At 34.6% G+C, this 15848-nt stretch overlaps 1 protein-coding gene across 8 annotated transcripts in view; it reads right to left on the bottom strand.

The window, feature by feature from the left end:
* SUVH4 (histone-lysine N-methyltransferase, H3 lysine-9 specific SUVH4-like protein) overlaps nucleotides 1–8702 on the bottom strand; it is a 48502-nt gene extending 39800 nt beyond the window's left edge. For 4 of the 8 annotated variants that reach the window (XM_090316743.1, XM_090316750.1, XM_039026159.2 and 1 more), the window contains exons 1-5: nucleotides 8313–8702; nucleotides 7626–8216; nucleotides 7444–7509; nucleotides 6992–7057; nucleotides 3495–3549 (exon numbers count right to left, since the gene is read on the bottom strand). In XM_090316743.1, the coding sequence (XP_090172869.1) occupies nucleotides 3495–3549; nucleotides 6992–7057; nucleotides 7444–7509; nucleotides 7626–8192 (754 nt within the window). In that variant the 5' untranslated portion in view covers nucleotides 8193–8216; nucleotides 8313–8702. The remainder of the gene's footprint in view (nucleotides 1–3494; nucleotides 3550–6991; nucleotides 7058–7443; nucleotides 7510–7625; nucleotides 8217–8312) is intronic. The other 4 variants (XM_039026135.2, XM_039026152.2, XM_039026126.2 and 1 more) reach the window with 1 other exon arrangement.
* Between the last annotated feature and the right edge of the window lie 7146 nt (nucleotides 8703–15848).

The raw sequence follows: 15848 nt of genomic DNA, 5'->3' as shown, positions 1-15848 counted from the left end.
GGGATTAGTAAATGGGCATCGGTAAGGTGTTTTTCTCCCGAACATCAAGTGACCAGATGGTATCAGGGCACCAAGATTTTTCCTACAACCATTAGTATTTTCAGAACTAAGATTTGGAGTTTGGGTCACCTTTTCAGAATAACAATCAGTCATTTATCTCCCATACTAGAAGCATCTTAAGCGTCATCTGAAATCCAACCACTGGAGAACTGAGAACACGAGGTGCATACAACCCAACAATCTATGTGGTTCACCCCACATGGCAACATGTTTTAACAGGACTGCCTGTGTGTAAAGGCACACACAACCAACATTCCGAGATTTGGAGATCCGATCACCTTTTTATACTGTCAGTTAGTATTCTTTCATGCATGAAGAGTAGTTTTCCATACAGTTTTTTTAAAGAAAAATATCAAACTAAGTTTTCTTTCAACTAGACTTCCAGCTTCATTTGAGAATGGTAAAAGCCCTAATTCAAACATAGACATCAAATAAATAAATATAAAGGTAAAAGAGCCGGAAAACAAAATACAAAGGTGAGAAAGAGGGAGTAATTTTCAACATTTTTCATGACGAATCATTGAGATATAATGAAAGAATACAAGAAATACTTATACAATTTAAAAAAAAAAAATCACAAAAAGGGACCAAAAGGACCTTAATCAAGAGAAATTAGACCCTATCAAATAATTACAAAAAGGCTTTGTTACAGAAGCCCATAAAGACAAAGGGTCAAACCTCACCGATGATCTCTCAAGCCCTCAAAAAATACTATTGTTCCCCCCACTCCAAATTAATTCTCCAGAAAATGGCATGCACCCCAGCGTGCCACAAAGTGATATCCTTGGAAAGTTTGTTACAGTTTCTTTAGAAGAGATTAATGACTTCAATAATATCAGGAATGATTCAAGGCTCTATCCTCTAATTTGGTGTTGTGTTCTTTCCTTATCCAAATGGGACATAAACACTGCTGCTGCATATTATAACATATGTAGTTTCTTTTCCGGAAAAGGAAATGAGATCTTTCATTGATATAATGAAACGAGTCTAATGCTCAAAAAACAAGAAACCATAACTAAAAATAGAAGATAAATCTAAGTTAAACAGAGAAGATAAAAGCATTCCAATTCAAACTAATATCATGAATAGAATAATTTGAAAATGCCTTGGAATGATGGGCCGACCAAAATCTGAAGTATGTTTTCCCAAATAGAATTGGTAATGCTTCACTGAATCTGGAAGAATGAGAATAGATAGGTTAATTAGGCAAAACTATGTTGCAAAGAGTGATTCGGCCTCCTCGAAATAACTTACATCTTTTCCAACTGTCTAATTTTGTGAATTAATCAATGATTGGCAACCAAAAGGAGACTTACTTAGGATAACCACCAAGTGGTAAACCATAATAAATAAAGGAAAGCTTTTCCAATTTACACTTCAGGCGAGAAGAGGTTGCAAAGACATTGTCTTCATCAATTTTTTTTTTTTTTCTTGAATAAGAAACGACTTCATTGATGAATGAAATAATACAAAGAGATACAAAAAGAGGGCTCTTTCAAAGGAAGTACAAAAGGAAAGTTCAAAGTGCAACAAAGAGATAAACAAATGACTTTGAAGTTTTAGGGGTTGCCATTGATTACAACAGAGTAATAAAGTTAAACGTAAATCCAAAAATCCTCGGTGGATTTGAATATTCGATGAAGAAACTATCATGTCTGTCCACCCAAAGTTCAGATCAATATTGCACAAGTGTTGTTTGTCCAAAAACATACCAGGTTCCAACAATAAGTTGGTCCCAAAAACTCCTTTGTGTCGTGAGGGTTAACCATGATCCATTAATATGTTCTGAAACAAGCAGAGAGCTTGCCTTCATCAATATTAACACCACACAAAGCTGATTTAAGTTTACTTTCTGAACCTAACACCACTCAAAGAACTCAATAGCGTGAATGAGTGAATCCAGCAGAGCATTCTCAGCTTTGCAAAATAATAGAGTGTCATCCACGAACTATAAGGTTGATACATGTACTTTATCTTTTCCAACGAGAAAACCTTTGTAGACCCCATTCTTATGCACAAGAGAGTTTAAAGCATTCAGAACTTTGCTAACTAAAAGGAAAAGAAAGGGGAAAGGGAATCCTTTTGTCTACCTCTAATGGCATTGATACGGGCTCAAGGATGGCCATTAATAAAGACCAAGGAGGCATTTGGAGGAAAGAGTTGGTTACTATAGTCCTTATGTTTGAAGTGTATACTATTTTGAAATAGTAAACACTATAACATATAATAAAAAAAAAATGATGAATGCTAAATAATAAAAACTGCAACAGATAGTAAATACTATAGAAAATAGAGGTTTTGAAATAGTGTTGACTGTAGCTAATTGAGGAATACAAAATAGTATTTATTGTAACAAGAGATGGTTATTAGTCTTAGGATAATCTTTGCCCCAAACACACCCCAAATATTTGGGTTCTCATATGCAAAGATCGATCCATTTTGACCCACTTTGGACTAAAGTTCATTAGAAAAAACACTTTTTCAAGAAAATTCCAATCTAACTAATCGAATGCCTTTTTCATGTCCAATTTGAGAGTTCACCTTTTCCTTTTCTTTGATTTATAGTCCTCCACCCCTTCATGATTGCAAATGATTGAAAGTCCGTGTTTTATAAATGTTCTTTTTTTAAAACGAAAACAGAACTTTTCATTGTTATAATGAAAAGAGGTTGTTGCTCAAAATACAATGAAACAAAATAGCAAGAAAAACACGAGAACATAAAAGAGAAAGAAAGATCAGTAGGTGCACCAAGATATCTCAACTAGGTTGACCCACTCATAGCACCTTCATCATATCCTTATACATGAGTTCCAAGGAGACTTTTAAGTACATGATTACACATACTATGAAGATCTCTTTTTTAGACACCTTTGACTTTAGAGTGGATGTCAGACCAATACTATTCAATTGTATTTATCTCTTTCTCTGTTTCTCAATGAGAATGGTGGTGGTGGAAGGGGGAATTCTGCATTTTCAAAATTATCTAAAGAATTGGGACCGATGCTTATCAAGTTAAAACTATAATAATTTGAATATCTCAACTACCTTCCGTTTCACTCACCTTGTAATAAAATCAATCTAAAAGAGTTCTATTAATCTCCTTAGCTTGGGGTTGAATTCTTACTAAATGGGACCATGCATGGTTATTGCTACTGCTGGTTACTTCAATCTACTCAGATTTTTTGTTACTTGATTAGCTTTCATTAAGACAAATGAAGTACAAAAGAAGAAACCTACGAAAAGAAATAGTTCAAGGATGCTAGTCCTTGTGTGATCTAGGTAGATTTTGCCTTAAACTGAAAGTAACAAAAATGATCGTTCAGTTCTTTCAATATTTTCATATGTGCACCACGAAGCTATCCCCCATCATCCATTCACCACAAACAAGGCCAAACCAACAGTAAAAGAGAATATTTTCAAGAGCAATAAACAACCTGGAACGTTGCCAATTCTTTTCTCATGGTTCAAAATTTCATTTGCCTCCAACATCTGTAGTAGGTTTTAGAAACAAGAAAAAGGCAAAATGAGTGAGGGGACATTGAATTAAGTTACAAACTTTCCATTATCATGAGCATAAGAACTCATAAGCGTAAAAACTTTCTAGAAAATTAGATTCATCTATTTTATCATTATTCTTTTGCTGTAAATTAACCCTCCCTACCCAGTTTTTTTAAACAGGAAACAAAAAAATTCATGGATGAAATGAAAAAAAATTAATGCTTAAGCTGACAAACTTCACATGGAGTGAAATAAAGAAAGCAATAAAAGAAAGCATAAAAAATAAGTGATCTAACGAGCATAACAAAATAATTCAGTGATTCCGAAAGAAACTAAGAAAAACCAAAGAAATCCAAATACCACTCTGGAATCACCAAAACTAAAAAGTGACAGCAACAGAGGTTGAAGGCAGCTAGAAACCACAAGGCCAAGAACACCAAGAACCCAAACTCCAACACAGAAAACAGAGAACAACTGTGTGAATATGGATGCACCTTTTTTTGGACAACCAATTATTTTTTACCCAAAAATCTCTTTAGGAGGAGATTTCCAAACTTTGAAGATAATTTTCGGAACACTTCTACTCCCCTTCCTAGTATCATTTGTCCTAGATCGCTTTGTCCTTTCATGTCAAATTATCTTTTGTACAAAAGATAGTAGATTGATCATAGAGTTTTTACTTCTAGGATAACCAACTTTTTTTTCCCAAGGAATATACGGGAGGCCTTGAATAATTCTAATTGAAAAGAAGTATTCTAGAGGAGATGAGTGTTCTAAAACAAAACGGCACAATGGACATTGTAGATTTACTGAAGAATAGAAAAACAGTAGCATGTGGATTTTTACTATAAAATGGAATGTCGATGTAGTGTTGAAAAGTAAAAAACTAGATTGGTTGCTAAAGTATTTACTCAACCCATGCAATTGGTTATCATAAAATGTTTGCCCCTGTTGCTAAAACTAAATCGATTAGAAAAGAATGTTGTTATATGTTGTTGGCAATTTAGATTGACCTCCACCAACTTGATGCTAAGATTGTGTTTCTCAATCAAGATCTAGAAGAAGTATTTATGAATTTACCTCCAAGGTTTAAGATGGATCTTGAAAATAACAAAATGTGCAGATTGCAGACTAAAGAAATCTCGCTACAGCCTAAAACAATCTCCTAGATCATTGTTTAAACATTTTGCATTCATTAGCTATGGTTTTCTTCAAAGTCCAGTAGATCATACCATGTTTCATGAGCACAATAGAAATGACAAAGTTGTTGTGCTGATTGGATATGTTGATGATATTATCCTCACATGTAATGATGAAGACAATGATAGGCCTCAATTGACTAAGAGGGAATATGCTCGGCAAAGAAAGAGAGGCACGACCATGGGACAAAATGGGAAAAATGATGGAGCGTGAGAATAATCATGTACTTCTGCTACGTAAGGATGAGAAAAGGTGATTGTGTGGGCCCATAGGAATTTTGTTAGTAGGCCCTCGAATCGACCATGATACTTTTTGCCGATCTATAGTTGACCCAAGCATCAACATACATCAGTCCGCCTCCGTGGGATCCCTTTTCTTCTCCTACATCCTTTTGGGGGCAACTAAATATCTCAGGGCCCCAACCCGTAGGGTTCTATCTTCCTCTGCTTGCACATTCTCGTCTTCTACTTGAACAGCTTTGCCTTTCCAGTCCGAAGCTAACCAGAATCGAGATCACACCATTGAATTTTGACCGAAGGTAAGGTCAGTCAATGTGCGCCCATATCATTACCCTCAATTTCAAAAGGATGGCAGCTAGCAATTTTGTGTTGACTATCGCGCCCTTAAACAATGTGACAATACCAAATAAATATCCGATCCTGGTCGTGGATGAATTGTTAAATGAGTTAGATGGCGTCATCATTTTTTCAAAGATCAATTTAAAGTCGGGATACCATCAAATTCGAGTCACTTCTATGGACATTTACAAAACAATGTCCCGAAGTCATGAGGGGTACTATGAATTTCTTGTGATGCCTTTTGGCTTTCTTTAAGATATACTTAGTTATAGCCCTTCGATTCAAGATCATGCACACCATTTGGCTTTGGTCTTAGAGATTTTGACTTAAAATCAATTGGTGGCAAATCCCAAATGTGCTTTTGCAGGTACTACGGTGGAATACCTAGGGCATCTAGTGTCTACTAAGGGTGTGTCAATCGATCCTTTCAAAGTAGAAGCTATGCAATAGTGGCCTACACCCATAATAATTAAGGAATTGCATGGTTTCTGGGGATTGATGAGATATTACCACAAGTTCATGGCTCAATATGGTGTGATCTCTTTCCCATTAACTCAACAACTAAAAAGGGATTTTGTGGAACGAGCAACAAGCTTTTGAAAATTTAAAGGTTGTTATGATGGAAATTTTAATTTTGGGACTCTGACTTCAATATTCCTTTTGAAGTCAAAATAGACACCTCCGGCATCGAGGTGGCTGCAATGTTAATGCAAAACAAATAACCAATTGTTTCCTTTAATCGAGCCTTACTCCAACACAACAGATGAAAGCTATGCATGAAGGGAAGCTGATCACCATAGTCTTAGCAGTGCAAAAGTGGCATCCCTACCAATTTGGCCGATGGTTCACAACGCATACTAATCAAAAAAATTTGTTGAAACAACTGGTAATGGCCAAAGAATATCAAAAATGGCTCGCCAAAATGAGATATTGTGATTGAATATAAGTGCAAGATAGATAATACAGAGGTTGATGCTCTCTCACGATTGCCGACAATCATGGGATTGAAGGCTCTAAGCATAAATACGAGGATTAATAGCACTGTTTTTCCACCCAAATTGAGCAAGATGATGAGTTAAATAAGTTGTGCCAATCAGTACGTGAAGGGGATCAACATCCATCGAGATACTCTATTCAAGGAGACCTCTCACTCACTCATTACAAGATCCACCCAATCTTTCGCATCTCACAACTTCACAAGGTTGTCGAAACTGAACTCTTCATTTATATATCTATGATCTTTCCCTTCATCTCACATCGCAAGACACAAGAAAATCGTAGATATATAAATGAGGAAAGCAATCTCCATCAATATGAGACTTTTGGGTAAAACCAAAAACAAAACCACTAGGGATTGTGCTTAAAGTGAACAATATTATACCATTGTTGAAATTGTGGAAATTATAGGGAGCAGATTGGGGCCCTTTTCTGTCAACTCCAAACGGAATAATTATACTTCTGTTTGATACTTCTCTACTTCCTAGAGTGAGAAACTGTAAGTTAATGTGCAAAGCCAACAAATCAGTCAAACAAAATCGCATGCTAGATCACTCATGAAATCCTCGATTGAACACCGAGGGTTGAATTCAATATTAACAAAAAAAAGAGAGAGAGAGAGAGAAGGTTCTAGAGGCTTCATGGGTGCAACAACTTGCCTTAGAAATTGCCTTCAAATCTGGTCGCTTAGATTTGTTTTTTGTGTCTTCTACAGGAGCCTCCTTCTGTAAAAACTTCAAGTAATTAGCAATTTTTATTGCTTAGACAAATATTTTTGGCTTGAACAAAGAGAGTCCGTTCCAAAATATCCAAAACATAAAAATGAGAGAATGATTTAAACCCCCAAAAAAAAACGAATCCAAAATCAAATATTAATGCTGTACATAGTATTGGTGCTTTGATTTTATTTGATGTGTACACAGTATCGGTTCTTTGATTTTCTTTGATGCGACTAGTAATTCGAGATGATAGAATTTGGAGGCAGCCATTTATTCAGTCTGATATAGATATCTTTTGTTGTCAAATGGACAAACAATTCTTACCGTAGGACACTCAGAGAAAGACTAAGATTGAATTTCATGAATGATAGAAGGGCGACACAGAAGCCTACCTTAGATTTTGACTTTTTGGAAGCTTTTTCAGCTACTTCAGCTTTTTTGCACCTCTTTTCCTCTTCCTTTTGGTTTAGATAAACATACAATAACCAAAAGTTAGCTGACTATAAACATCAATATGCAAAGATTTCAAAATAACTTCAGGCAAAGTAATATTTCCGGTTTCCCCACGACGAACCTGTACAAAATGAAGATAGTACTTGTTGAACAACCTGAGAGTCTCCTTCACCTTGACATGGTCACTCTTCTCAACCATATTACCCGGACCAACATCGTCGCCAGTTCTACTCTTTTCTGGCGCACACACTTCCATCGGCTTACTCGCATCACCGTCTTTAGATTTAATGACGTCATTGGATACCGGAACAACGACGGCCTTATCTTCCACCACCTCGCCCTTACCTTCCCCCACCTCATCCTTGACGCTCGAAGCATTACGCTTACGTTTTACCTGGCTTTTCGTCTTCTTCCTTTTGCTCCCACTGTCTGGTTCATCAAGGAGCTCTGCTCTTTGCCGCACTAGAAGTTCCTTTTCAGCAGCTTGCTTTATCTGAATTCTAGCACTCGTCCTCCTCGCGGGAGAAGGAGATGGCATCTCCGCATCTCCCCCCGGTGGGGCAGCAGCTTTAGCATTCTTTTTCCCATGCGTAGCTACTTTAGAGCGTTTGGGCTTCTCCTCGGGAGTTACTGGAGAATGCAGCTCTCCATTGGCAGCAGAACGTAGTACCCGCGACTTGACAACCATGTTTGAGCTCAAAAAATCATAAATCTGCGGGAATACACAACACGAATGGCTGAATAAAGGTAAAAGAATAGGAAAAAGAAAAGAAAGACGACATTAAAGAGGAAAGAAGTAGGAGAATACGCAAAGGGAAGAGTTGAATGGAAGAAGATGGGAGCGTATGAAGGGGAAGAAGAAAGGATTTTAGGGATTTAAGGAGTACTGGAAGAAGAAATGGCGCGAGCAGTTGGGTAGTGGGGTTGAAAAGGGAGTGAGGGTATTCATTGCATTTGTAGTTAGAGGCGCAGCGCCCCCGATGGATGTACGGACAGTGATCTGTGATTGGTAAATGGGGGAGTTTGGCGCTGCATTTTGTGTGCCAAAATTCTGCGATTCCCGCTTCCCATTTTTTGATCATCTCCCTCGCCGCCCGCCCCCCCCCCCCCGCGTCCCATCCCACGAAGGAGAGAGAGAAAGCCGGTCCACACTCAAACCTTTGGACCACGATCTGAACCGCTACACATTTTCGAACCCATTTAATTCTTCAACTTTATTCATATATGTATATTTTTTGTTTTAAACAGGTCGTTTCGGTAAACTGATAAATTGTGACTGTTTTTTTTTTTTTTTTTCCAAGTATTTTGGACATATTTTTTCCATTTTATTCAATTTTATCTATATTTAGTTTTTAGCTTTTTCTATGAGCTTTTTGGATTAAAATAATAATGATGAATTCATGAGGATTTTTTTTTTACCTGGAGTGGACCTGTCACATCATTGTGGATATATGTGGAGACATACTCATGACTTAGGGACTTAGCCATCTAATAGAATCCTTGATTGTTGAATAAGAAGTGATAGGATTTTGTATGAGACAGTCAATGTGCTCCTAATAAGACAAGTTGGGTTGTATGAGAATAAACTCTTGTTGAAGCTCAAGGGGGCATTTTGGGCAAAGACTATGCTAAGACCATAAGAACCACCTTGAGTATATACTATTTTATAATTTTCAATTAGCTACAGTTAATACTATTTTGAAACCCTATTTGCTACAATATTTACTATTTGCTACGGTTTTTACATTTTACATTCATTTTTTTTATTTGCTACAGTATTTGTTATTTCCTCCTCAAACTAAAACAGTTTACACCTCAAACACATACTATTATAATCCAACCTAAAATAATACACAAACTATTATAATTCAACTATAATAACCTATGACTATAATAACTCCTTGCCCCAAACCCTTCCCAAGAGTTTGACATATTATACCAAAGTCCCACGTTGAAAAAATCATGGGTATATAGAAAACCACAAGAGCATATATCCAATGAGAAGAGTATCATATCATTATAGAGATATACGAAGGATCCATATCCAATAAATTAACACGAAAGTAACAATGTAGGTATAATCCTTCATGGCATGATATTGGACTAAGTTTTTCTTAACCAATACAATTAGAGTATGATTCATCTAGTTCCCTATTGAATCATGTGATCCCTTGTAACATTTAGGAACCTCGAGCTTAGAGTTTGAGTGTTGTGAGATATAGTATAGATGGCACGAGTGAGCAACAACAACACGAAAGTCCTTGCCTTTGGGTGTTTCTGTTCCACACTTGTCCAACATGCTCATAAACTCTCATGACCTCTTTTTTTTCTGTTTCACCAAAAGATCTCGTACCAATCACTTCAAAATCACTTTCAAATACGCTCTTAATTATTAAACAAATATTTTTCATTGTATGAAAAAACATGCTTTTTTTATAACACGTTATGGTGGAAAATTCAGGTATTTTGGTCAAGAGTATATGTTGAAATTAGCATGAAAATCTATTTAAATGTTTAAAAACTGAACACAAACTTAGAGTGTATTTTGTTTAACGTTTCAAGTATTTAATTTTAAAAATATCATTTTAGAAAAAATTGGCGTGTTTGATTTAACTGCTCAAAGTATATTTTAAAGGAAGATTGTTTTAAATGGTAAAACTGCTGAAAATAGTTTCAAATATAGTAAAATATCATTGTTGATAGACCGCGATAGACATATCTATCGCGGTCTATGACTGATAGATAATAATATTTTGCTATATTTATAAATAAATTGACTTATTTTCTTTATTTGAAAATAGTCATATTTGTTTATTAAAAGAGTTTTAAAATAATTTTAAAAAAATATCTATTCGGTATTCAATCCAACAAATCTTTTATATTGAATAACTAAACTCCTAAATTTAAAACCGAACGTGCCCTTACCCCAAACCTACGGACAATTGAAGCAAATTTAAGATGCAACATAACATCAATCCATTATGAAATGTCAAATTTCATTTAAAATTAGAACATATTGAAAAACTCCAAGCTATGTGAAGATCCTACCTTATGAATGACAGCGGTTGTTCTTGATCCGATGATAATTTCGTGGCAATAAGGAATTTTTCTCTAAATTACTTGAGTAGTAGCATGGCAAGTATGTGGGTGGGAGGAGAGAATTTTTGTACATATATTCAACTCCAACAAAATTGAGAGAATTTTTTAGAAAGAAAAATGACAGCGGAAAACAGGAAAAGTCAATTTGAAGAAATGTTATATTTATAGACTAATTTGTGACCGTTTGAATAGTCATGTCCTTTTTTCAACATGGTTAACCATGAAAAGATGCATATGTTCATAAAAGAACCCAACTTGTGGAATTAAAAGGATGCAACTCTTAACAAAGAGTCACATATAATTTATTCCAATAAATTCCCAATAAATAGTAAGTTGACAAATCAAGATTAAAGATAAAAGAAAACGTTTAGTATTTCTCAATGAAGAACTTGCATCAAGATAAGTAGTAAAAACTTTGAACTTTCTCTATTGCACATTGATGAAGTTTACTTGGTTAATCGATGGACTTGATACCTTGAATTGTCAATCATTTTAGAGTAAACCAGGTCACTAGAAGTCACGCAGTTTTTCATTATGATAGAGTTTACCCTCATAATCTGTGTTCATTTTGACTGTAAACACTATATGGTCTCATGAGTATTTTAGAAATGATCCATTCACACTCACATTTGTAATCTCTATAAAGAGCATCGTATATGCTATTTCCACAAATAACCATTTAACCACTTGTAGAAACTATTAAAAGCACAATGCTTACCTAAGACCACAATTGCCCTCTCACATCATCCTTAAAATGGGTGAGAGATCAAAATTTTAATGCAATAATTGAGTTGTCCAGAGATCGATCTGTCTGTTAAACATAACTTAGAATCCTAAGTTGGGTTATCTCTATGGTTAACTTTAAAGAAACGGTATCACGTGTCTAAAATGGGGGAGGAGATTTGAAAAAGGTCTATTTCTTAACATATTCTTAAAAAAAAAAGCCTAAATTTTGAAATAAGGGTGTTGCCATTGGGGTAGTTGCAAGGTGTTATGCCCAAATTGTCCTTTTAAGTACCCTGTATCCCATTTACCATCTCCCATTAGGAACGAAATTTGTTGATGTATAAAGATATATTTAAGAAAAAAACTACCAACTATATACAAACATTTGATTATCTATTATTCCAGGGATTTCGATTATTTTCTAAATGATGCATATAATATCGGGCATACTTTTATCAAAATAAACTAAAAATATTTTATAAGGAAACTCCAATATATGATATAATTATTATAATATATTTGATATATTATATTATTTAGTATATATGAGAGGAAATAAATATTTGAATATGATTCAAATATTAATTGTATGTATTGGATTAATATGATTAAATTTAATATACATGTAATTTATATTAAAAGTCATTGGTGAGTGAAAGGAAACTATAGGTTATATTGTATATGATACATTATTAAAATTATAGGTTATATGTTATATTTGATATAACATATAGTTTAATATATATTATATGATAAGGTAGTTATCATATGAATATATATTAAATTATTTATTAAATAAATAAATAAATTTATTTTATGTTATTTTATTTTCGTCCGAGGGAATTTCACGTGAAGATTAGATCTTCAAAAGTTAGGGTTCTAAACCTTTCTTCTTTTTCTTTTTATTTGTTCTAACATGCTTTATTTTATTTGTTAGATGCGTAATTTTGTTTATGTTTGTTATAAATTTAATGTTCTGTGAAATTTGAAAAAATTGAGACAATCTGCTTCTGCTAAATGGCCTTAATTGGATCATTCAATTGGTATCAGAGCAATTGATTTTGATCTTAATTTTTCCTATTTTTCCAGAATCATTTTTACCATTCATGGTGAGATTTAAGCAATTTGTCAAATTTTCATGTGATGATTGTTTTTTTATGGTTTTTTGAAATTATTGGATAATTTCGGGATTGACACTGTTGATTATTGCTTTGAATTTACTTTTTGGTATATAAAGATTTTTTGGGCATATTTTTGCAATAGAATCTGTAACTATTAAGTCCTTGAGTCGTTCGTGTGTTTTCCGTGCCGGTCTAGAGAAAATGGGACCAAATTCGGCGGAGAAACGGTGGAGAACGCGATTATACAATAGGGACTATACCGCAGCATTGCAACGCTTCGAGGCAGAAAGAACCAACCAACTTTAGTCCGGTTCGGTTCGTGACTCACTTGATTCTATCAGTTTGAGCGATTCGGGTCCGGTTCGAAGGCTGGATGGTTCGGTTTGAGTGGTTCAAGACTTGGTTCACTTGTTTTTTAACTAGTTGATAATTATTCTTGCAATAGTTAGTTTCTTTGGTTAATTAAATTAATATAAGAGTTATATTAATTTAATTAATTTGTTTAGTATCCAATCCTGGTCCAATAATTTTTTGTTTATTAATTATGCATTTGATGTATGATATATATACATGCATATTGTATGTCATATGGTATTAAATCCCACCATAGGTTATGCATTTAATATCGTGCATCATTTATATGGTTGAATATACGTATGGATGTATGTTAGAGTTTATTTTATTACCATATTATATAATTGTTATATATGTTAGTAATGAAATGGAATTGCATGAAGCATATAACCATTTTAGGGTAATTTATAATTGTTAATATTACCCAAGTATGCTTAACATGCAATGTATGTTTTTATTTATTTCATTGGTTTATAATTAAATGAAATTAGAAATTAAATCAATAATTCAGAATTGCATGCAAACCTTAAGTTAAGATCATATTTTAAAATTGTTTTAAAACATGATTCAGATAGACCTAAGATCACTTTTCTATGAGATTAGAATTCTAAGTTTAATCTTTTAATCGATTTAGGCTATAAGGGATCTTTTGTCTAAGGCTAGTTTTGTCTACGCTGGTATATTTACGTTGACGGAAATGTAACACCCCTACTTGGGAACTTACCTGGAAAGGTGAATTATATTGATTTGTTACAAGCATGCAATGTTTGATTAAAATTTGTTAAGGTGTTTAATAGACCTTAATCAAAATTGTTTAACTATCCAAAGGCAAGTGTTGATTTTAGTAAATTAAACATTCACTTAATTAAATTAGTAGCTGAAATTTCCTAAGTTAATTAACCTAGATAAAACACTCAGTGGGAGGAAAATGGGGTATATGATACTTCATTTTTCCTCTTCACATTTCTCCCTAAAAATTCACACCATGATATTTATACTCGGCCTCAAGGCACCTTGAGTGTCCCCCTACGGATGACATTTGTATAGATCAATATCAAGGTGAATAGAGAGAGTGTTTATAGTAAGTGGGAGGGGATGTGTGACAACACACTCTCAGTCTCTTTCACTAGTTTGAAGTAAAGTTTCATGCATGACCTCGTGACACCTTGAGTGTCTACCTAAAGGGTAGCATTTTTACATGACGCTTTATTCAAACTCCATAAATGGATAGGGTTACTTTAGTATCATGTCCCAATCGGTTTTTCCCTACGGTTGGCTCATTGGGGTGAAACTTTAGAATCTAAAATGAGGGTTTATACTTACAAGAAACGTTAAGCGAGTTTAACAATTTTTGGATTGAACAATGGTGGCTGATAGTTACGGTAACAATGAGTTGTTCTATCTATTGGTTGAGATTGTCTCATTCCAGTGAATGGACACCTGATCACCCTACGGTGGCTTTTATCCTACCTCACTGAAACATCATTGCAAAATGATGTCATTTAGGGTACATTAGACTATTTTGCTAAAATTGATTGGTCTGTCTTAAGTAGTTTATTGCAAATAGACTAATATAAATAATTTATATGGTTTCGACAAACTTATTTCAATATGACTTTCGCAATGCTTAATTTACTTGCCACTGACAAATTAACAGGCGAAAATTACACTTCTTGGAAAAACACAGTCAATATAATCCTAATCATCGATGACCTCTGTTTTGTCCTAATGGAGGATTGTCCTCCCATTCTAGCTCTTTATGTTGCTCAAAATGTTCGAGAAGAATACGAGCAATGGACACGGGCAAACGAGAAGGCCCGAGTGTACATCTTGATAAGCCTTTTCGAAGTCTTGGCCAATAAGCATGATTCCATACTCACGGCTCATGAGATTATAGAGTCCTTAAGGGGAATGTTCGGACAACCATCCGCACAACTCAGGCATGATTCTCTCAAACACATCTTCAATACCCGTATGCAAGAAGGGGCATTTGTTCGATAACATGTTCTCAACATGATGATCCACTTCAATGTCGCAGAGATGAATGGGTTCACCATTCATGAAGCCAGTTAGATTAACTTCATTCAGGAATCTTTACCTGAAAGTTTCCTACAGTTTCGTAGCAATACTATTAACTACAATCTAACCACTTTGCTCAATGAGCTACAGACCTTCCAATCCTTGATAAAAACCAAGGAACATAAAGGTAAAGCAAATATTGCTTCATCCTCTAAGAAGTTCCACAGAGGTTCGACCTCTAGGACAAAGTCCGTGCCTTATTCTTCCGACACCAAAAAGTGGAAGAAGAAGAAAGGTGGAAAAGGGAAAGCAAACCTAAGTTACTGCCCAAAAGGGTAAGAAAGCCAAGGTTGCAAAGGGAATATGTTCCCATTGCAACCAAGAGGGTCATTAGAAGAGGAACTATCCCAAATACTAAGCAAAAAAGAAGAAAACCTAGTAAGGTAAATATGATTTGCTTGTTTTAGAATCTTATTTAGTGGAGAACGATGATTTCGGCCTGGATAATTGATTCGGACACCACTAACTATGTTTGTTCTTCATTTCATGGAATTAGTTCCTGGTGGCAACTAGAAGCTAGGGAGATGACGATGCAGGTTGAAATTGAGCACATCGTCTCAGCTGTGGCAGTGGGAGGTCTCTAATTACTTTACATAATAAATATATTTTGCAAGAAAATATACATATAGTTCCTGGTTTGAAGATGAACTTAATTTCTGTAAAGTTTTTATTAGAATGAAGTTATTGTATATATTTCTCTATAAATAAAGTGTTTATTTCAAAGAATATTGTCAATATTTGTTCTGCTGAACTGGAAAATAATCTTTATGTGCTAAGATCGTTAGCAACTACCTCCATAACACTGAAATATTTAAAACTACGGTAACTCAAAATAAAAGACTTAGAATTTCTTCTGGAGAAAATGCCCAACTTTGGCACATGAGATTAGGACACATCAATCTCAATAGGATTGAGAGGTTAGTGAAGAATGGACTTCTCAGCGAGTTAGAAGAAAATTCTTTATC

The sequence above is a fragment of the Benincasa hispida genome, chromosome 1 (assembly GCF_027475165.1).
Source record: "Benincasa hispida cultivar pf3 chromosome 1, pf3_genome.v1.1, whole genome shotgun sequence".
Lineage (NCBI taxonomy): Eukaryota > Viridiplantae > Streptophyta > Magnoliopsida > Cucurbitales > Cucurbitaceae > Benincasa > Benincasa hispida.
The sequence above is the reverse complement of the archived record's forward strand: the minus strand, read 5'-3'. Positions and strand labels throughout refer to the sequence as shown.